This window comes from Eptatretus burgeri, chromosome 1 (assembly GCF_056783735.1).
Source record: "Eptatretus burgeri isolate ZD-2024b chromosome 1, Ebu_testis_v1, whole genome shotgun sequence".
In the NCBI taxonomy this organism is placed as follows: domain Eukaryota; kingdom Metazoa; phylum Chordata; class Myxini; order Myxiniformes; family Myxinidae; genus Eptatretus; species Eptatretus burgeri.
Window position 1 is genome coordinate 131,393,704 of NC_140961.1, and position 22,310 is coordinate 131,416,013.

At 48.8% G+C, this 22,310-nt stretch overlaps 1 protein-coding gene across 6 annotated transcripts in view; it reads left to right on the forward strand.

The window, feature by feature from the left end:
- Positions 1 to 22,310, forward strand: part of DNAH10 (dynein axonemal heavy chain 10) — a 494,970-nt gene that overhangs the window by 451,451 nt on the left and 21,209 nt on the right. For 4 of the 6 annotated variants that reach the window (XM_085898117.1, XM_085898134.1, XM_085898126.1 and 1 more), the window contains 6 exons: positions 9,376 to 9,530; positions 9,663 to 9,846; positions 11,203 to 11,403; positions 11,628 to 11,837; positions 12,155 to 12,250; positions 13,514 to 13,685. In XM_085898117.1, the coding sequence (XP_085754243.1) occupies positions 9,376 to 9,530; positions 9,663 to 9,846; positions 11,203 to 11,403; positions 11,628 to 11,837; positions 12,155 to 12,250; positions 13,514 to 13,685 (1,018 nt within the window). Of the gene's footprint in view, positions 1 to 9,375; positions 9,531 to 9,662; positions 9,847 to 11,202; positions 11,404 to 11,627; positions 11,838 to 12,154; positions 12,251 to 13,513; positions 13,686 to 22,310 lie in introns of those variants that run through there. The other 2 variants (XM_085898154.1, XM_085898164.1) reach the window with 2 other exon arrangements.

The following is a 22,310-nucleotide window of genomic DNA, read 5'->3' on the forward strand; positions in this document are numbered from 1 at the left end:
ACCACCATTCCCACGCCGCTTGTGGGCACCGATACTGGACTCGTGCAGGGCGCGCACCGAACAGCGTGTTCAGAAACATCACAGACTTTCCGAGAAAAACGGATCAAAAACGACTCACGGCCACTTCTGTTCCGTCCTATCGGCGAGCTGGGGCGATTTGGCCCCGCCTCCAGGGCGTTGGAGTGAGGACGCTATATGCAAATTCATGGATCAAAAAGCATTCACGCCCACTTTTCCTCGGTCCAATGGGGAGCCAGTTAGAGAGGTGAAGGGTCGGAGGCAGAGGGTCAAAGGTGAAGGAGCGAAGCCACGGGGCTTATACAAACGGCTGCGTTCGTCAGTAAAGAAAGTTGAGAGTGGTGCGTTGGAACGAGTTGTCGGTGGAGCTGGGAAGAAGAGTTGTGAGTTCGGAGGGGAGAAGTCAAGAGTGAAGAGTTGGGACGAGCCAAGAGAGGAGACGGAGAGGGCGATTAGACGGAGCTGTGGAGAGGTGGCGAAGGCGGACGAGGGGGTGCTCGCGTCGGTGCCGGGAGCTGCAGAGGGAGAGGCCGGCGGCGCGACCGAGGTCGAGGTGGAGACGCTCGTCGCGGGACCCGAGACAGGGTGATATCCTCCTTCCCCCCCGAGCATCAACAACCCCCTCCTGTTTCCCCCCGCGCTGAGATAGTGCGACAAGGGGGCCCCTTTCCCACCCCCTACCAGACACTGTCCGCGAGGCCCGCGGAGTTGAGGCGCCACCGCCGCTCCGCGTCTCATCATCAGACGGGTAGGCCCGACACGGTCTCGGCCCCAGGCCCGCCTACCCCCCTCATCCTTGAGGGTGGTTCTTTTCTTTTGCTTTGGGAATATGTGTTGTCGGCGCCGTCTGTGAAGTAAAATATTATAAGTGTTGCCGTGTGCTCGGTAGTCGGATAGCTCTGCATTGTCTTCTCCTTTTACATGTGCTTTTGGTGTAATTGTATATGTGTGCTTCCCGTTCATCGCGAAATAAATGTGAGTTATGTTGAACTGTTTTCCCGCTTCGCTTCGTCTTTTCTTTCATTGAATCTCCATCTTGCTTCACGTAAAGGGTTGGTCGTGGGCTAAAACGCCCGATAATTAATCGAACCGTCGAGGCCGACGAATAACACCGCTCGGTTATCCCGATAGTACGGAACGGGTCGCTTAAAGTGGCCCGTGTCCGAAGTCGACCTGCGGCGAGGTGCGATCGCCCGGTCTACCCTCCGTGTGGGTACTTAGGTAGGTCGAATTTGGCGAGCAACCCTATCCCACGCGGGGGCCGATTGGCACGATCGTGGTGAGACCGAAAGGTCCACCCATGACTGGTTCCCGGCGTTAGTCCGAGAGGGTCACGACCTGGATTGTCCGTCCGGTGGGCGACGTGCCGCGATTCGAGTTACGTGGCCGTCCGCACGCCGGCGGGCGCGAATCCGCAACACTGGTGTCAGGAGTGGGATATAAACCCATCGACCTCCTCGCGGCACTGGTATCGGAAAACGGGCTCTCCTGTCTCCAATTAAATTCACGGGAATCGGTCCAGGGGTGAGAGGAGCGACCCACGATTCCCTCCAAATTACGAGCGAGCTAAATTAACCCTTTAAGAGAAGCAAGATGGCGTCTCAAGGCGAGCGGGAGCCGGGGAAATTAGAAATGGATGTAGAATGTGTAGAATCCATGGCTCAGAATGAAATCCCCGTGCAGGAAATGTTGGTTGTACAGGAAAACGAACTCGCCCAACTGAACCCAGAGCCCGAAATGGGTGCGGCAGCGGCCGCGGTGTCTGACACCTCCCCTCCCCCTCTCCACCAAAACCCTTCCCCAACCCCTGCCGAAACGGCTCACCCAAGCGCACCCGACATGGCCCAGCTATTCACCATGCTGGCACAAATGAATGCGGAAATGACAGCGAAGATAAATGCGGATATGAAAAACGAAATGAAAGGCATGAACGAAAAGATGGATACAAACACAAATGAAATGAAAAACGAAATGAAAGGCATGAACAAAAAAGATGGATACAAATACAAATGAAATGAAAAACGAAATGAAAGGAATGAACAAGCAAATGAGGGAAGAAATGAAAGAGCTGCGGGGTGAGACGCAGAACATGGGCCGATGCCTGCAGGCGGGCATGAAGGCCGTTAGCAGGGAGCTTAAAATGGCGACTCCACGTGTGGGAGCGAACGAGCTGGAAGGGGGTGCAACGGCTGTCGGGCCCGCGGTGGAGGCGGGTAAGGACAAAATAATTCGGGGGGCGTGTTGGGCGAGGGTCGAGACGGAAATGATAGTTGAGACAAGGGAGGTAAAGAGTGAAGAGGTGACTGAGTTGGCAGAGACGCGGGAGATGGGAACGATAGAGGGAAGACTACACGATGAAGACGGGGTAAGTGACGCACACACACACACACACACACGGAGGTAGTGGAGGATAATGGGGGTGAGCTGGCGGACCGTGCAGGGACCCGGTGCGAGCAGTTGGATAGCCTCCTCCAGGAACGAGGGGAGGGAGTCTGCCCCCTTGAGGCGAGTCGCGACCAGGTGAGTTCGGTCGTGCTTTGCGAGGTTGAGGGGACGAGTGCTGTGGACGGGTGCACGGAAAGCTTGGGGGGTATAGAGGCCCCGGAGACCCTTGTGGGGACACGAATCCCCAGTGTGGTTGTCCCGGTGTGTGTGATGCAAGGTGTGAGTACGTCCCTGTGTGTGAGTGGTGTGGTGGCGAGTGTGCCGGAGTGTGTGCTTCCCAGCACGCTGAGTATGGATGAAACACCGCGGTTGAGTGCCCCCGCGTGTGTGAGTGAGGGACGGTGTGTGGATGAGCCACCGCGGATGAGTGCCCCCGCGTGTGTGAGTGGTGTGGTTTGTGTGAGGGAAATGGCACGAGTGAGTGGAAGGCCGTGAGTGAGTGGAGCCACGTGTGCGAGGGAGGTAGCATGCGTGAGTGAACGGCCGAGTGCAAGGGAGACCGTGTGTGTGAGAGAGCGGTATGTAAGGGAGATGTCGGTTAGCATGTGTGAACATGCAGCCGCGTCTCCCGGTGTGAGTTTAATGGTGAGGTGTGTTAGCGTCGTAACACGCGGGAGTGCGTGTGTCGAATGGCGACGACGACGACATGTGAGGAAAGGAAGCCGAGTAGCGGCTGTAGTTGTTTCGGGGACCGTGCCGGGTTCACCCAGCAGTGAGCACGAGGTCCGTGCTGTGCAACGCACGAGGCCCCCACGTGCTCGCTTGCGAGAGTGAAGTCCCGGTCCGGAAACGCACGCAGTGGATTTGCCGATCCCGCGGACGGACAAAGTTTAGGCAGGATAACGGATTTGGACCGGACGGGTTCTCCACGCGATCGTGTGTGTTAAGCTCCAACGGGCAAAGCACATGTGTTCGCGTGGGGAACCCCTCGAGACGTGGGGCTTGTGTTTTTTTTATGCGCACAGTGACGCCATGGCTGCACGTGGGGTTGGAATCCGGCAGGAGGGGTATCCCTGCCGGATGGTACCGTCCAAGGAGGGACGAGGTACACGTGCAGCTGCATGACGTCACTGGCAGGTGCAAAGTGCGCGAGCTGTGAGTTGCCGCGCTGGTGCTGCGCATGTAAAAAAAAAAAAAAAAAAAAAAAAAAAGAAGCAAGCCTCACTTTCGGGTGCACAGGATTCCTGGGCAAGGGGTGGAAGACCCCCTTGACCCTGGGCACAGGATGAAACTAGTTAGGGGGAAGGGTTAGCTTAGCTAGACCGACTTCATGGGGCAGGGGTAAGTCCTCATGGAGTCCGTGGAATGGATTAGTTAGAGGGATTGTAGCGAGATTTAGGTTGGGTAAATAATTTTTTAGAGATTTGGAGACAGTGACAGACTTGTGGATATGTAGAGGGGACGTATCTTAGCTACGTAGTGTTAAATGGAACGTGCTATAGTTTAAGGGACGACGTGGGAGCACGAGTTAGTTAGGAGATGTAGTTAGAAGGATGGCAGAGTTCAGCGGTGAGTGTGTTGAAGAGTTGTTGGTGAGTTATGAGGTGAAGACATGGTGAGTGGGTGAGGCCAGCGAGTCTGTGTGAATGGAGCGAATGGGGAATGCATGGTGCGATGAGTGATTGGGAGGAGGAGTGACTCCCGCCCAAGGGACCCCGGGGTCAGTATAAAGTGAGTTAGGGGGTTAGTCAAATTAGCAAATATGGAAGTCGTTTTGTTGTTGGTGGGGAAGTAGGCTCGAAACCCGTTTGGAGGGGTGCAGGAGCCCTGTTGACGGGCTGGGAGCGTGGCTGCGAAAAGTGAGTATCGCTGAGTGGGTACCCCGGGCACCAGGCTAGTCGGCCGTGGTAGGCCAAGGGCCCATGGGGGGCCGGGATAGCGTAGTGGGCACGGGTGCGCCTGCTTGGTGCGGGGGCCCGGGGCGCCATTAGCCGCGTGGGCAGTGTTGTGGGCACGGGTGACCCTCGCAAAGGGGCCTGGGAAGCCAGCCTGCCACGTGTGCGTTTCAGGGGAGGTGCCATGGGGGGCACTCCCCGGTGTTTAGGGAGCTGGTAGGCTCGGAGGCAGTGTAGTGCCCGGGGGTGCCATAGCTGGAGATTCGGCAGAGGGTCGTGCCTGCCAAAGGGGGCCACGTGTCCCAGCCAGGAGACCGTGTGAGGGCACGGAGAGAAAATTGGGGGGCGAGGCCCGAAATTGTGAGGACACCAACACAGGCGACGGGAATCTGGGTTGATAGAACCAATAGTTTAAGCGAGAGGCGCTTGTTGAAAGCCCCGGGGTAGTTTAACAGTTAAATGGTTAGGGTAGATAGGAAGTGTACCCCTCTGCACCATCCATCCCCTCGCTCTCGTTGTGGGCCGCTGGACCCACTTTGGGTTAGATCGCTGAACTCTGGGGAGGCCATTCTGAGGCTTGAATTGGGCCTCGACACAGGACGCTAGCTCTCCCTTATTCCCCTCCGGGAAGGGAACGTAGGGGTTGGGAGTAGGCTAGGTGACAGGATAGGTTAGCCGGACAAGGACAGTAAAGGGGGTTAGGGGACGATTTATAGTGGGGAAGTAAAAATAAAAAAATAAGTGGGGGCTAAATTGGTTTTTCACAAATTAAGGGAGTGGGTATAGACAATGACAGGCAAAGGCGATAGGTGGGAGGGAGACGGGTAGGTAGGTCCGAGCCCGCCTTCCGAGTGGCCAGCACCACCGCACTCCCTCCACCAACCTCCACCGAACGGCAAAGGCTGGCCAGCTTCATCTGCTGGCTGCGTCGCTGCAAGGCAAAGGCCGGCCCACTTCATCGGCAGCTGTTGTTTTGCTGCAAGGCCTGTGCTGGCCGGATCATCTGCAGCTGTGGTACTTCAAGGCCTGTGCCGGCCAGTTCATCTGCCGGCTGTGTTTGCCTGCAGCGGCCTTCTTCTGCGGGCTGTGTTTGCCTGCTGCCTTTGCCATGCCATGCCCACTGCCCATGTTCACCAGCCCCGTTCAATTTTTGCTTTGCCCCCCTGTTCATTGCCATGTGCGCCAGGATCAGAAAGCAACAGTTTGCAAGCTGCAAGAACTGCCCTGTTGGCAGCTACAACACGGGCCTGCAGTGGCGGCCCGTGTACCGTGTTTGTCTTCATCCCTCCATTCGTTGTGTTCATTGCGTGTGCCACTTGAGCTGGCACGGAGACTACGTTTGTGCAGCCCATGCACCGTTGTGGTTCACTGCGTTCAGTTCAAACCATTCATCCATCCATTCGTTGTGTTCATTGCGTGTGCCACTTGAGCTGGCACGGAGACTGCATTTGTGCAGCCCATGCACCGTTTTTCACTGCGTTCAGTTTCAAAAGGGAAGGCCTTGGACTGCGTGTGAGCAGCCGGCCACGTTCCCTGTCACCTGCATTGTTTGAGTCAGAGACTGCATGCGAGCAGCCTGGCTCCCTGCTAACTGCTTTCTTTTTGCAGAGTTCATTGATCCTGGGCCATGGTTTAGTATAAAATTTGTAAGTTAAGGGAAGATGTACTGTAAATATGAGTGCGCCCCCAGCATGTATGTCTTAGCGCCGGCAATTTTATTTAAGTCGTCCGTGTGAGTGAGTTTGTTTAGGTAGTTACTCAGCCCTCAGATTATTTATTTTGGGGACACGAATACCATGAATGTCGCACTCAGGGATCCGTAGGTAAAATGTACTAGGGGAAAACTACACATGATGGCACACGAAAATTTGACGACTCGGGACGAGTCTGTAAAAAGGGAAAGGGGGTAGTGTTGTGGTTGACGAAATTCACAAACCACCATTCAGGTCCCTAAGGTGAGATATCTCTGTAAGTATATGTGTAGTTAGGCCCAAACCCGTTGTTTCGAGGGAATAAATGTCATTCAGTCGGGCTGCGACTCTTCAGGATAGCCGTTTTTCTTTTACTATCTTTATTTTGGACCAGCCGCCATTACTACCACCACCAACCACGTCTCAACAGCCATCACACAACCACCAACCACAACGCCGCTTCACAACAACCACCAACTACAACGCCGCTTCACAACAACAACCACCAACCACAACGCCACTTCACAACAACAACCACCAACCACAACGCTGCTTCACAACAACAGCCACGACCTTTACCGTCACAACTCGCCACCATCGCATCACCACCATTCCCACGCCGCTTGTGGGCACCGATACTGGACTCGTGCAGGGCGCGCACCGAACAGCGTGTTCAGAAACATCACAGACTTTCCGAGAAAAACGGATCAAAAACGACTCACGCCCACTTCTGTTCCGTCCTATCGGCGAGCTGGGGCGATTTGGCCCCGCCTCCAGGGCGTTGGAGTGAGGACGCTATATGCAAATTCATGGATCAAAAAGCATTCACGCCCACTTTTCCTCGGTCCAATGGGGAGCCAGTTAGAGAGGTGAAGGGTCGGAGGCAGAGGGTCAAAGGTGAAGGAGCGAAGCCACGGGGCTTATACAAACGGCTGCGTTCGTCAGTAAAGAAAGTTGAGAGTGGTGCGTTGGAACGAGTTGTCGGTGGAGCTGGGAAGAAGAGTTGTGAGTTCGGAGGGGAGAAGTCAAGAGTGAAGAGTTGGGACGAGCCAAGAGAGGAGACGGAGAGGGCGATTAGACGGAGTTGTGGAGAGGTGGCGGCGGCGAAGGCGGACGAGGGGGTGCTCGCGTCAGTGCCGGGAGCTGCAGAGGGAGAGGCCGGCGGCGCGACCGAGGTCGAGGTGGAGACGCTCGTCGCGGGACCCGAGACAGGGTGATGTCCTCCTTCCCCCCCGAGCATCAACAACCCCCTCCTGTTTCCCCCCGCGCTGAGATAGTGCGACAAGGGGGCCCCTTTCCCACCCCCTACCTGACACTGTCCGCGAGGCCCTCGGAGTTGAGGCGCCACCGCCGCTCCGCGTCTCATCATCAGACGGGTAGGCCCGACACGGTCTCGGCCCCAGGCCCGCCTACCCCCCTCATCCTTGAGGGTGGTTCTTTTCTTTTGCTTTGGGAATATGTGTTGTCGGCGCCGTCTGTGAAGTAAAATTGTATAAGTGTTGCCGTGCGCTCGGGAGTCGGATAGCTCTGCATTGTCTTCTCCTTTTACATGTGCTTTTGGTGTAATTGTATATGTGTGCTTCCCGTTCATCGCGAAATAAATGTGAGTTATGTTGAACTGTTTTCCCGCTTCGCTTCGTCTTTTCTTTCATTGAATCTCCATCTTGCTTCACGTAAAGGGTTGGTCGTGGGCTAAAACGCCCGATAATTAATCGAACCGTCGAGGCCGACGAATAACACCGCTCGGTTATCCCGATAGTACGGAACGGGTCGCTTAAAGTGGCCCGTGTCCGAAGTCGACCTGCGGCGAGGTGCGATCGCCCGGTCTACCCTCCGTGTGGGTACTTAGGTAGGTCGAATTTGGCGAGCAACCCTATCCCACGCGGGGGCCGATTGGCACGATCGCGGTGAGACCGAAAGGTCCACCCGTGACTGGTTCCCGGCGTTAGTCCGAGAGGGTCACGACTGGATTGTCCGTCCGGTGGGCGACGTGCCGCGATTCGAGTTACGTGGCCGTCCGCACGCCGGCGGGCGCGAATCCGCAACAATATATATATATATATATATATATATATATATATATATATATATATATATATATATATATATATATATATATATATATATATATCGGGGCGTGTTATTAAAAGATGTCATGATATAATTTACAACGAGAACAACACTCAATGAAGCACATACCTCTGCCAGGTTCAACAATTTACGTTTGTATCCCACTGATCGGCCGGATCTAAATCCGGACCTGAACTGAAATCGAATCGGCTTGTTCTTCTCACCGAACCAGCTCATGTAACTCGTTTTGCCATAACTCGTCCACAACTTTTTGAAATAACGTGTGTGTGTGTGTGTGTGTGTGTGTGTGTGTGTGTGTGTGTGTGTGTGTGTGTGTGTGTGTGTGTGTGTGTGTGTGTGTGTGTGTGTGTGTGTGACGAATTGGTATATCGTTTTTGGCCCCATCTCTCAATGGTGAAGAATCACTTTCAAAAAATTTTTAAACTCTCGTATCCAGATCTGGGTTTTATTTGGATCGTTACCAAAGAGAGAATCGATTCGTCTTTTTTAACACACCAAATCTGTCCACCAAGTTTCATCCGAATCCATCCCTAACTTTTTGCGATATCCTGTTCACAGACAAACAGACAGACAGACAGACAGAGGTGAAAACAACCTCCGTCCACCTTCAGTGGTGGAGGTAATTGTTAGAAAAGTTGAAATAATCAGTCAACTGACATTTCAATCATCACAAAATAATTTTATCGGGTCGGGACGTGCACGGGTTACTGATCATGGGCCAGGTTTCTCCCAGCATGAATGTTCATAGTTTGAATAAAGTGTTTTCCCATGTCGCCACATTGGTAAAACTGATGCTTCTTCACCACGAGATATAAGGCCAAAAACGATATATAATGCGATATTTCAAAACGTGGTGGACGGATCAAATGAAACTTGGTGGACTGGCTGGGTGTGTGACAGGGACGAATTGATTCAACTTTGGTGAAGATCCGGCTATGAGAAATTTTAAGTTTTTTGAGTGAGTTTTTCTTCACTATTTGGAGATCGAGAAATTTTAAGTTTGTCTTCACTATTTAGAGATCAGGCCAAAAAACGATATGTAGCATGATATCTCAAAAAGTTGTAGAGGGGTTATAACAAAACTTGGTGGATGAGTTGGGTCGGTGACAAGAACAAGATGATCAGATTTTGGTTAAAGTCTGATGCCAATCAGTGGGATAAAAAAAAAACGTAAACTGTTCAGCCTGGTGGAGGTATGCACTCTATTGAGTGTACTTTTCTAGTTAAGTTATGTAAAATTCATGTTTGTTACACTTATGATATGCTCGCATATTCTGCTCATCTTTTTCCACCAGTGGTTTGACTCGGACACACCAGAGCAGATGCCTTTCCCAGGTGGCTTTGAAGAGGACCTTTCAGCTTTTCAGCGTCTTCTGCTCATTCGCTGTTTCCGTGTTGACCGGGTTTTCCGTGCCGTCACAGATTATGTTTCTACAACCACTGGAGAGAAGTGGGTGTTAAAGGAGCCTGATATATTTTAGTGTTAAGGTTAGGGCTATGATATCCACAATATTGTGTTCCTTTACGTCAAAGACCATGGTGCACCGATCTGAAATCGTTGCCACTTGTTATTGGGACACAGGTATGTGCAGCCCCCAGTGGTGAGTTTTGAGAACATCTTGGAGCAGAGCTGTCCCACTTCACCCATTGTGCTTATCCTAAGTCCTGGTTCTGACCCAGCTGGAGACCTCACCAAGTTGGCTGAGCGGAAGAGGTTTGACACTGCACGACTGTGCTTTCTCGCAATGGGTCAAGGACAGGAAAAGGTAAGGATTTTGTCCCTTTTGAAATGCGTCGTGGGCACTATGGGGGATGTAAACGAGTGTTGTGCTTTCCCTATCAATATCATATGAAGGAAAGCTCTTATTGTGATTACAACTATTTATGTAGAGAATGAGGATTAAAGTGAAATGTCAGTCAGAGGTCACTTGGTGTGCAAATAGTTACCTTCCTCCTCATTGTGTTATAGCTGCATACTCGAACCTGGGACCATCACAATCCAAATATGGAATCGCACTGAAACTTCAACCATTCTACTTTGACTCAGCTTGAATTGGTGTGGGAAATTCCATCTTCGTACAGCGAAGTGGTTTGAGGTTATCCCGCAGGAAAAGAGAGAGAGGGGAGGGAGAAGAGGGGAGGGAGAAGAGAGGAGGGAGAAGAGAGGAGGGAGAAGAGAGGAGGGAGAAGAGAGAGGGAGAAGAGAGAGGGAGAAGAGATGGAGAGATATAGGCACATCTCTCACGAAAAATGGAGGGTGATATTATCCACAACATTGTCCTTTGGAGTGGATATTAAGTCCTGTATGCAAGAATAAATGGGCCTTTGGGTTGGTGCCCTGATCAATATTTAAACTGTATCCTTCGGTCTTGGTAAGGGTTGAGCATCCTTCTCATTCGGCTTTTCTGGGTTAGGTCCTTTAGGAGAGGGCACCCAGTTGTGGATCAGTAAAACCACACAAACTTCGTCTCTTTCCTCTTGCTTTTGCACAAGTTTAAAAGCATCTCTCACTTATTCTTTGATCAAAATCATGTATCATTCACAACTCTTCCCTTTTTTTAAATGGAAAACTACAGCAGTGCTCGAAGAAGCTTGAGGCTATGTATGCGGAGCATTCGGTCGAAGTGCAAGTAAACAAATTGTGGAGTTAATTTATACAAGCATATCAGTCGATGCATCATGCTGACCATTTTGATCTGCAAGAGGCAGGTAATTGTGGAGGGAAGTTCGATTTGAATGGGATCACCCACCATTCGAAGCTAAGTATTCATGTTATGTGTTTTCAAAGCAAATATTTAATTCAGGTGTGTAAAATTAAATATTCGTGCTCTGCTCTTCTGGATATATCACCTGTATATTCTTAACTTGCAAATTCGCCCCTTGTTTTGAGTACATCTCAAAAAAGCATAAAAGAGCAGCTGTTCAGGTTTCTTTGCATGTGACGGCAGATGTGCTCGGTCCATATTGATGCCGATCAATGACGCTGGACCGAATCGGGCAAACTGTCAGTACAGCTGGCACGCTATCTATCCAAAGTTGACCGATGGTCGTTGCAGAGCTACCTGTGATACAACACCACTGAGGACTCGTTGTCATGTGTCCTTGACCATTTGTGGTTACAGAGTGCACTGCAGCTACTCGAAAACTCTGTGAAGCAGGGATCATGGCTCATGCTGCAGAACTGTCACCTGCTGGCACTATGGCTGCGTGACTTAGAGAAAGCCCTACAGCGTATCAGCAAGACACACCCAGACTTCCGACTTTGGCTCACCACGGAGCCGACACCTCTGTTTCCTATCGGTATCTTACAGAATGCTCTCAAGGTATAGCTGACCTTCATGCTATCTTGAAAACATTCTGATCTAGAGATGAACAATTTAAATGACATATTAATAACCCAACCACTACGTGCTTCTTGATCCCTACCTCTCGATATAACTGCTGACCGATTTCCTTTTGTGAATGTGATCCTGTGGCCCAACTACAGGCCACACTTAACCTTGTTGATGGATATTGATGTCAAATGGCATCCTTTGCCTCTTCGCAGGTTGTTACTGAACCTCCGAGTGGGCTCAAACTCAACCTGCGTGCCAATTTCTTTCGTATTTCCAACAAGATGCTAATGTCATGTCCTCACCAAGCTTTCCCATCTCTTGTCTACGTGCTGGCTTTCTTTCATGCTGTGGTGCAAGAGCGCCGGAAATATGGCAAGATGGGCTGGAATGTACCGTACAACTTCAATGAATCTGACTTTCAGGTCAGTTCCACCTTGACCCCTTTTTATATATACACGATTGATATATATATATATATATATATATATATATATATATATATATATATATATATATATATATATATATATATATATATACACACACACACACACACACACACACACACACACACACACACACACACACACACACACACACACACACACACACACACACACACACACACACACACACACACACACATACTGTACATTAAGGTCGGTGTGTGCACTGCACTGAAAACAAGACAAATGCCTAATGAAAGCTCTTTTCCTGCTACTAATCTGAACTTTAACAGGTGTGTTTGGAGATTTTGAACACATACTTAATTAAAGCCCACCAGAAAGACAATCCCAAGATACCCTGGAGCAGCCTGAAATATCTCATTGGAGAGGTTGGTTGAAAACGGCTGTATTTTTTTTTGTCTTTGTTAATTTTTTTACAGGATTTAAGGCTCATCGTGGAGCTGTCTCTCTCACACACACACACACACACGCGCGCACACACACACACACACACACACACACACACACACACACACACACACACACACACACACACACACACACACACACACACACACACACACGATGAGACAAACAGCCACTGAGTTCGGTGGAAAGACCGTCATTTCCCAGTGAACTTTGCGTACCGGCGCATAACGAAAATGGCCATACTCAATGATGCATTTCATAAGGACGAATTTTCTTCTCCCCATGGATGCCAAGCTATGGGGATTGTCCAGGCTCTTTTCCTTTTAAATGCTGAACATCAAGCAAGTAAGCAGCACATACCATTTTAAAAGTCTTTGGTACGACTCAGCTGGGGTTCGAACTCCCTGACCTCTCGGGCTCGGAGCAGATGCTCCAACCATTACACCACCGAGTCTGGTAAAGTTCCTTTGATCAAAGTGAAACTACAGTGATGTAACCATCTTCAACTGTACAAATGTAAAAAGTTAACGATGATGATGCCAACGATAACAATGATAATGATGATCTCAATGGTGAAGTGGTGTTCCATCCATAATTGGTTGAATTGAAATCCTTGTCTAAAAATCTGAAACTTCATATGTCTTATCTATGACATGCTGCGAGTGAAGAATTAAATTTATGATGTCATAGGTCACATGGTATGGCAGCCATAATGGATTAAAGGAAAAAAAATTGAACATCATTTTCTCTGACACTGCTCAACGAAAACAATTTTGACTTGGCAAAGGTTATCAACTCCCCATGGGGCATATAGGTTGACAATGATGACATCATCGGTGAAGTGGTATTCCAACCATAATTAGATGAATTGAAATCTTTATTTGAAAAATCTGTCTGATGTCTGATCTATGACTGGATGTGAGTGAAGATTGAAATTTATGACATTCATAACCCAAACCAAAAAACTATGTGACATATGATATAGGTATATGAGCCATAATAGCAGTGGGCCATAATCGTAGCATGTTCAGTTAACAATTGTATTTTTGTTCAGAATGAACACGTGAGGTGAGACGATGTACTGTACTCTAGAAGTGCTGTTCTCATGCTGTAAAAAGGATTTTGACTTCATGCACATAAATAAAAGAAAAGGAAGAAGCAGGAGTGGGTAATTCTGCCAAACCATGCTGCGGTACAGGATTAACACCTCATTGTGATGCCAGGTGATGTATGGTGGACGTGTAATAGACAGCTTCGACCGGCGTGTTCTGACAACGTACATGGAGGAGTATTTTGGTGATTTCATTTTTGACACCTGCCAACCCTTCCACTTCTTCTGCAACAAGGATGTGGATTATTACATCCCAGAATTGGGCCAAAAAGACGACTACCTGAGTAAGTCCAGCATTGGTTGCTGAAATTTTACGAGTGCACTTACTATTGGAACCATCATTCCCAGATTGTTAACCGGTCTCCATCTTCATTGAGATTTCACACCATGATCACTCCCAATAATATTCTCATGCCGATTGATATCCTATCATAATGTCATTTCAGAAAAGGAAGGAGAAGGGGTATTGTGGTGTTGATTGTGTGCATCTGTGATTGTGTGTCAAAGGCACAGTCTTATCATAGTTATAGCTATATATTTGGGGGGTTTTTTTTGAAATGTGGTTTAGGCTCGTGGAAGATCTATGACAGAACAAATCATTACACAACATAGCAAAGGGAATAGCAGGAGAAAGGGGAAACAGCAACAGTAGGGTGGAGGGAGAAAGTAGATGTCGATGGACAAACAAGGGATGCAGTTAACGATGAGAGGTAAGGGAGAATACAAGGGATGGACAATATGGATACATAAGTAAAATTTTGGGACAGTGGGGGTGGTTTAACGGGTGAAGGAAAGATCATGGTTTTGGATGGAGAATGACTTGAGATGGTGGTGAACAGCTGTATTGAAGACCTGGAGGGAAGAATGAGACTGAAGAGAGTGTAGAAAGTGGTTTCACCGGTGGGAAAAGAGAGGAATAAATGAGTGGAGGTGAGCAGTGGTTCTAGATTTGGGCAGTTTCACCAGGAGTGGGTTCCTGGTGGACCATGTGTGTCCAGCAGATACCTTGGTGGGACAAAGCATGGAGAGGGCAGAGGGTGCAAGTCCAGAAATTAGATAGAAGAAGACAGAGGGACCACCGACCTGTCGGCGATGGCGAAGTGATAGGCCCATAGACTCAGCTTCATTGTGAGAGATTCCAATGATATTGAAAGCATTTGTTTCCATGGCTTCAAGCTGAGTAAGATGTGAGGCAGGGGAGCCAACCCAGAGGGGAGAGCAGTACTCCACCAAGCTGCGGATGGGAGCCCTGTAGATGGATGGGAGCTCAGGTGTTCCAAGGAAGGAATTTGCACAGTGGAGATTGCCCAGTCAGCATCTCGCTTTGCAGGCCAACTTTGAAATGTGGCTTGCCAAGAAAGATCATGACTGAGAGCGAGACCAAAGAGTTTGAGTGACTGAACCTCTTCAAGAGGATCGTTGAGAAAGTAGTTGGATGGATTTGCAATGCAGTCCTTAGAGATATATATATATATATATATATATATATATATATATATATATATATATATATATATATATATATATATATATATATATATATATATATACCCCTGTGTCTTAAGAGGCGACGAGGGTTGCGTCAGGAAGGGCATCCGGCGTAAAAACTAAGCCAAATCACGATGCGGATCATGCGGATGATCCACTGTGGCAAACCCTAACGGGAGCAGCCGAAAGAAGATGTATATATATATATATATATATATATATATATATATATATATATATATATATATATATATATATATATATATATATATATATATATATATATTGTTACGTTTGAGGGGGGGGTATGCATTCAAAGGGTAATTAGGAAGTTTAATTAGGTATGCCATCCTGTTCGAGTGTACCAGGATCTCGATGTAATAAGTAGCAATTCAGTGGTGATAAGTTGTCTAGTAAATGTCCATTTCTTCAAGGGGGAAATGATAATTGTCACGTAATTAGATAGGGATATGGGATATGGTAAGTGTGTCTGTGTAAACCCCTTTTAGTATTCCCTGGAGACTTGCCGTGATGTCACAGGACAGTGCTGCGGATGGCTCCGCCCCGTGATCACGATTGGCGGAAGGCGACGGCGGAGTGCCAATAAAACGGCTCGATTGGAGGTGACGAGGACGGGAGGATAAAAAGGCTCTGCTCGGGGAAAACGGGGAAGAGGAAGAAGATCGGGACAGAAAAACTGTTTTGGTGGAGGCTGTTGTGCTGGGAGCGTGCGGTGTTGTTGCACTGATTCGATCCTGGTTTCCATCTTGTCTCGAGGCCTTCCTGTGCCTCGTGCCTCACCTTGGTTGGCTCTGGGGTTCTACTGGCTCGGAGTACGGGGTCGAACGGCGGGCGGACCTGCCTCCCTCTCCTGCTCGCGACTTGGCACCAGAACTGGTTCCCTGGCGGCTGTGAGTGGACTTGGGCCGACACCAGGAGGTCGATAGCACCACGGTGTCTCCTGCCCCTGATGAGCGCAACGCCAGCTCGTCCGACGCCAATCCAGGGACTGTTGCGTCTACACCACGGGCCAGCCTGACCACCAGGACCAGCTACGTTGTGTGTGTGTGTGTGTGTGTGTGTGTGTGTGTGTGTGTGTGTGTGTGTGTGTGTGTGTGTGTGTGTGTGTGTGTGTGTGTGTGTAACTGGCGCCTTAGAGGGTTTGAGATTTGTATATTCATTGGAATTGTCTGTGTTTTCCCCACGCCCGAACCCACACCACCATCCCGTTGAATCGCCCCGGATCCCTCCTCTTGCCGAGTCTTGTTATTTCTGGTTAGAGAAATAAACGTTATCAACTCAGTGAAAAGCGACTCGTGCCACCTTCCTCGTCCCGTTTGCGGTAGAGCGATTAGAACCGCCATCTTTGGGTTATAAATAAATAAACCGCCTCCATCGTTTCGGCTCATTCTACGTTGGCGGGACTGTTCAAGTCCCGTGAACGTCACATTGGTGTCAGGGTGTTGGATGTTCGAACCCCTCTAAATTATATTTGGTATCGGGAGAATAAACCAAGATTAAAATGTCGCCACGAATTGGAATATAAAATTACTACAGAAAAGCGCGCGAGCGCGGGAAAATTTTGGCGGGATTTTTCAAATTAAAATTAATTGGCGGCAAACGGGACTTCTGCACCATGGCGGATGTGCAGATGTTTGAGGAGGAAGGCCACGTGTCTGGCAGCGAGTCGGGGGAAGAAGGGAGAGACGGGGGTCGGGTTGGAACCTCCCCCATTCCGAGCGTGGACCGTGCTTCATCGCCCGTAAAGGAGCCGGCAGCGCCGGAAACCGGCACGATGACGATCTGGACAATGTTGGAACGTTTAATGAGGACAATTACAGCACAGGGGGCAAAAATGACGGTACAGGGGGCACAAATGGCAGAAATGACGGCACAAATGGAAAATCAATTCGTGACACAGAGGGCAGAAATGACGGCACAAATGGAAAATCAATTCGTGACACAGAGGGCAGAAATGACAGATCAATTGGGGGTAATGGGGCAACAGTTGGGTGCACGGATTGATTTAATGAGGGATGAATTTGGGGAAAAGATGGAGAAAATGAAAACCAAGATGCAGGAGTGTGTGGATGTTCAATTGGGGGAAATACAAAGTAAATTCGAGGATAGATTGGAGGAAACAAAGGTAGAAATTACATTGGAGGGGGAAAATATACAGAAAAAATTAGTAGATAAAATTGATGCGACGAACATTCGGGTTGATAAAGTGGATGAAAGCCTGGAACGTCATCGTGCCTGTGTGGATGCTCGTATGCAGCTGCAAGTTGAAGAGTGGGGAGAGCTGAGGAAGCAAAGGATGAATTTGGCGGAGGAGGTAAAAGGATTGGAGGCTCGTTTGGACGAACAAGATAAAATTATGAGCCAAGATGAAGTCTTGGATAAAGGCCTGGTAGAGCCGTCTTTTGTAAGTAGAGTGTCCGGGTTGGTTGAGGAGCAGCTACAAACTCGCGACGGAGCCTTGGAGGAGGTTGTGCGGGCCCAGAAGATCCTGCGGGAAGAGGTGAATCAGTCCATTCAACGTTTGGAACAGGAGGCAAAATTGACCCATGAGACCCTCACCACAAAACGTCTTTGGCCACAGTGGGCTCCGAAATTGGATACGCAGCCACAAGGGTGTTTGATCCCTGGGCTGGATTCGGACAAGGGAGAAACTGAGAAGCGGGCCACCGTAAAAGTGATCCCCCTGGTAAATTTTGACGGGTCAGGGAGCCTTAAAGCTTTTCTGACGCAATTTGAGTGTATTTCCCGACTAAACGGGTGGAATGAGCGGGAACGTACAGGGAATTTGGTGGCAACGTTGCGGGGACCAGCCGCAGATGTGTTAAACGTGATCGCGGAGGGATGTTGACCAGCTCCCACATTTGCGAGGTGTTGAGCCGTCGGTTTGGGTTTGCAGCAAACTGTGATCTGGTGCGGGCCCAGCTCCAGCACCGCAGATTAAAGCCGGGTGAGACAGTGCAGGAGCTGGCACAGGACATTTACCAATCAGTCAGGATCGCATATCAGGACCTTACAGTGGAGGCATGGGACAGACTGGCACTCGAGAAATTTTTAGCTGCTCTTCTTGACCCTGAGGTCCGAGCGCTGATGGAGCTACAGGATCCACTCACCGTGCACCGAGCGGCCGAGTGCGCGGCCAGGCTGGCCTCGTGGAGTCGGCCGGGTCGGGTGCCCGAGAGGCCATCGGTGACGATCCGTCAGGCGGAGATTCAGGATCAGGGAGGGGGGCTGGGAGAAATTGGCATTACCCAAATGTTTCAGGAAATTTGCCAGAAACTGTCAAGTTTGATAAAGGGTAATTCTGTAGTTGGTGCGCCAAAGCGGCGGGGTCCAGCCCAGCCAAAAGAGCAATTTGATTATGGCCGAGGGGGTCCGGAATCGGAAGAGACATTACACAGATACCCATGGGGGCCTTTTATGGGGAGTTGTTTCCGGTGCGGGCGAAGAGGACACATGCAACGATATTGCCGGTACCCGGCGATGGAGGGACCCTCCAATACACTTTTAGACTCGGAGAGGATGAATCCTCCTGCTGAACCGACAGGTCTATCCGAGATGCCCTTTCATAGGTCGGGTCCGTAAATCACTGTCGGGGGTCGGGGAGACTAGATCGGGCTGAGCATATAGGGCCATGCTCGGCTGGTGAGATTGTGGCGAAGTGCCTCCTTTGGTGAAAAAAGTGAATTGTGGGAAAATTGGCATGTGTTTGTAAGTTCTGCTGGGTTTTAGAGTGACAATCGGGACAGTGGGTAATTGGTAACAAAGCGGGCACGAGTGGCTGTCCAATGGCTGGTGCGTGGATCGGGTGAGGAGAAGTGCTGTGTGAGTTGTTTCAAGTGAAGAAGTGAAATGTATGGTGCACACATTGTTTTTTTATTGGGCATGGTGTGGTAACAGGGAAGGTCATGGTCGGTGAAGTGTTAGAAATGCAGGTGTCACATGTAAGGCCGATGGGCCCACCCCACGGCCATGACGGGATTCAGCCTGCATCACTAAAATGGGGACCATGACCTAGAAATGTGATGATGACCATGGTGTGAGTGTTGTGAAGATGTGTGTCCCACTCGATCCCGCACAACTTGACATGTGCAGCTAGGGCATGATGTCCGCATAATTTTGGGGCAAGCAAATTTGAAAATTGGCTCCCCAGGTAACGCTGGGTCTATTAGCATCCACTGGGGGACGCGGTCAAGTGTAAATATCCTGTGAATAGTGTCGTTAAGGCTTAGAGTAGGAATGTAAAGTATAAGTGTTGTGTTTTTGTGGAACCTTTTGTTTCCCCTCCCCAGATCACTGGAAGAGTGTTGGGCAAGAGCAATGATCCAGAGGATGGAGTGCAACTTCGCTCAGTGCTCTCATGTGATAAAATAAAAAAAATAAAAAAATGAATGATTGTTTAGGCGAGGATAAGGCCATAAGGGGGTAGTACATTAAGCAGGATAGGTAAGTTAGCTGCGACTCGCTGCCCATTGCCCCTCCTACTTTATTTCGTTAGGTTAAATAGGTGTGAGTCAGTAAGTGTTAAGGCTGGTACGGTAGCGCCTGTGATATACCTTGCAGGAGCTGCGGTACCAGAGGAGGGGGCAGTGTTACGTTTGAGAGGGGGGTATGCATTCAAAGGGTAATTAGGAAGTTTAATTAGGTATGCCATGCTGTTCGAGTGTACCAGGATCTCAATGTAATAAGTAGCAATTCAGTGGTGATAAGTTGTCTAGTAAATGTCCATTTCTTCAAGGGGGGAAATGATAATTGTCACGTAATTAGATAGGGATACGGGATAGGGTAAGTGTGTCTGTGTAAACCCCTTTTAGTATTCCCTGGAGACTTGCCGTGATGTCACAGGACAGTGCTACGGATGGCTCCGCCCCGTGATCACGATTGGCGGAAGGCGACGGCGGAGTGCCAATAAAACGGCTCGATTGGAAGTGACGAGGACGGGAGGATAAAAAGGCTCTGCTCGGGGAAAACGGGGAAGAGGAAGAAGATTGGGACAGAAAAACTGTTTTGGTGGAGGCTGTTGTGCTGGGAGCGTGCGGTGTTGTTGTACGCTGATTCGATCCTGGTTTTCATTGTGTCTCGAGGCCTTCCTGTGCCTCGTGCCTCACCTTGGTTGGCTTTGGGGTTTGCTGGCTCGGAGTACGGGGTCGAACGGCGGGCGGACCTGCCTCCCTCTCCTGCTCGCAACTTGGCGCCAGAACTGGTTCCCTTGCGGCTGTGAGCGGACTTGGGCCGACACCAGGAGGTCGACAGTACCACGGTGTCTCCTGCCCCTGACGAGCGCAACGCCAGCTCGTCCGACGCCAATCCAGGGACTGTTGCGTCTACACCACGGGCCGGCCTGACTACCAGGACCAGCTACGGTTTGTGTGTGTGTGTGTGTGTGTGTGTGTGTGTGTGTGTGTGTGTGTGTGTGTGTGTGTGTGTGTGTGTGTGTGTGTGTGTGTGTGTGTGTGTGTGTGTGTGTGTGTGTGTGTGTGTGTGTGTGTGTGTACCTGGCGCCTTAGAGGGTTTGAGATTTGTATATTCATTGGAATTGTCTGTGTTTTCCCCACGCCCGAACCCACACCACCATCCCGTCGAATCACCCCGGATCCCTCCTCTTGCCGAGTCTTGTTATTTCTGGTTAGAGAAATAAACGTTGTCAACTCAGTGAAATGCGACTCGTGCTTCCTTCCTCGTCCCGTTTGCGGTAGAGCGATTAGAACCGCCATCTTTGGGTTATAAATAAATAAACCGCCTCCATCGTTTCGGCTCATTCTACGTTGGCGTGACTGTTCAAGTCCCGTGAACGTCACAATATATATATATATATATATATTTATATATATATATATATATATATATATATATATATATATATATTTCGAGAGAGATATATTTCTCAGGGCTGAAAGACGTATTCCAACTGTTTGACCAGGTTGTTATTTGTCCAGGTCTGAGGAGAGGGAAGAGGCCACTGCCTGTCTGTCAGAAGGATGAGAGATGTCATGACAGAGAGTGGAGTCATGAGCAAAGAGATAAGCAGGATTTTCCACAGTCAGTGAGATAATTGATGAAGATGAGGAACAAGGTGGGGCCCAGAGCATTCTCTTGAGGTGCTCCAGCTTTGACAGGGAGAGGAGAAGAAAGCCTTCTGTTGAGAGCCACACATTGGCTATGAGAGTGGAGGAAGTCAGTAAACCAAGAATGGAGTTGACCTTGGATTCCATAGGCAGACAGTTTGAAGAGCAGGGCAGGATGCCAGACTGTATGAAAAGCTTGAGATATGTCCAGAGAGATGGCCCTGATTTCATGTCTTGTATTGAGGGCCTCCATACATTGCTGGGAGAGCAGAAGCAGCAGGTCCAAGGATGAGTGACCAGGTCTGAATCCGAATCGATGATCCGAGATGAGGCTGATGGAGAAAAGAAATGATTTGTCAACTGTGATGATGGATTCCATGACCTTGTTGATGATTGGAAGTAAGCTAATTGGTCTGTCGTTAATGGGATCCATTTTTGCACCTTTTATGTAATGCTGTGATGTTGGCTGATTTCTAATAAGATGGAATATGACTTTTGGTAAATGACAGGTTGAAAATTGCAGAGAGAGGAAGTGCAAGAACAACAAAGCAGGCTTTTAGGACATGTGAGCTGATGCCATCTGGTCTAGTTGTAGAGTGAATTGAGGGTTGCCAGAAACTTTTCCACTTTTTCAGGTGCAAAAGACAGAATTCAAGGGGCAAATGGATACGACCGGGAAGGGTGGGGAGTGAAAGTGAGAGCGAGAGTGAGAGCCTCGTGTGTGTGTGTGTGTGTGTGTGTGTGTGTGTGTGTGTGTGTGTGTGTGTGTGTGTGTGTGTGTGTGTGTGTGTGTGTGTGTGTGTGTATATGTGTATGTGTATGTATGTGTATGTATGTGTATGTATGTGTATGTATGTGTATGTATGTGTATGTATGTGTATGTATATATATATATATATATATATATATATATATATATATATATATATATATATATATATATATATATATATATATATATATATATATATATATATATATATATATATATATATATATATATATATATATATATATATATATATATATATATATATACAGTGGGGAGAACAAGTATTTGATGCACTGCCGATTTTGCAGGTTTTCCCACTTACAAAGCACATAGAGGTCTGTAATTTTTATCATAGGTACACTTCAACTGTGAAAGACGGAATCTAAAACAAAAATCCTGAAAATCACATTGTATGATTTTTAAAGAATTAATTTGCATTTTATTGCATGAAATAAGTATTTGATACATCAGAAAAACAGAACTTAATATTTCGTACAGAAACCTTTGTTTGCAATTACAGAGATCAGACATTTCCTGTTGTTCTTAACCAGGTTTGCACAAACTGC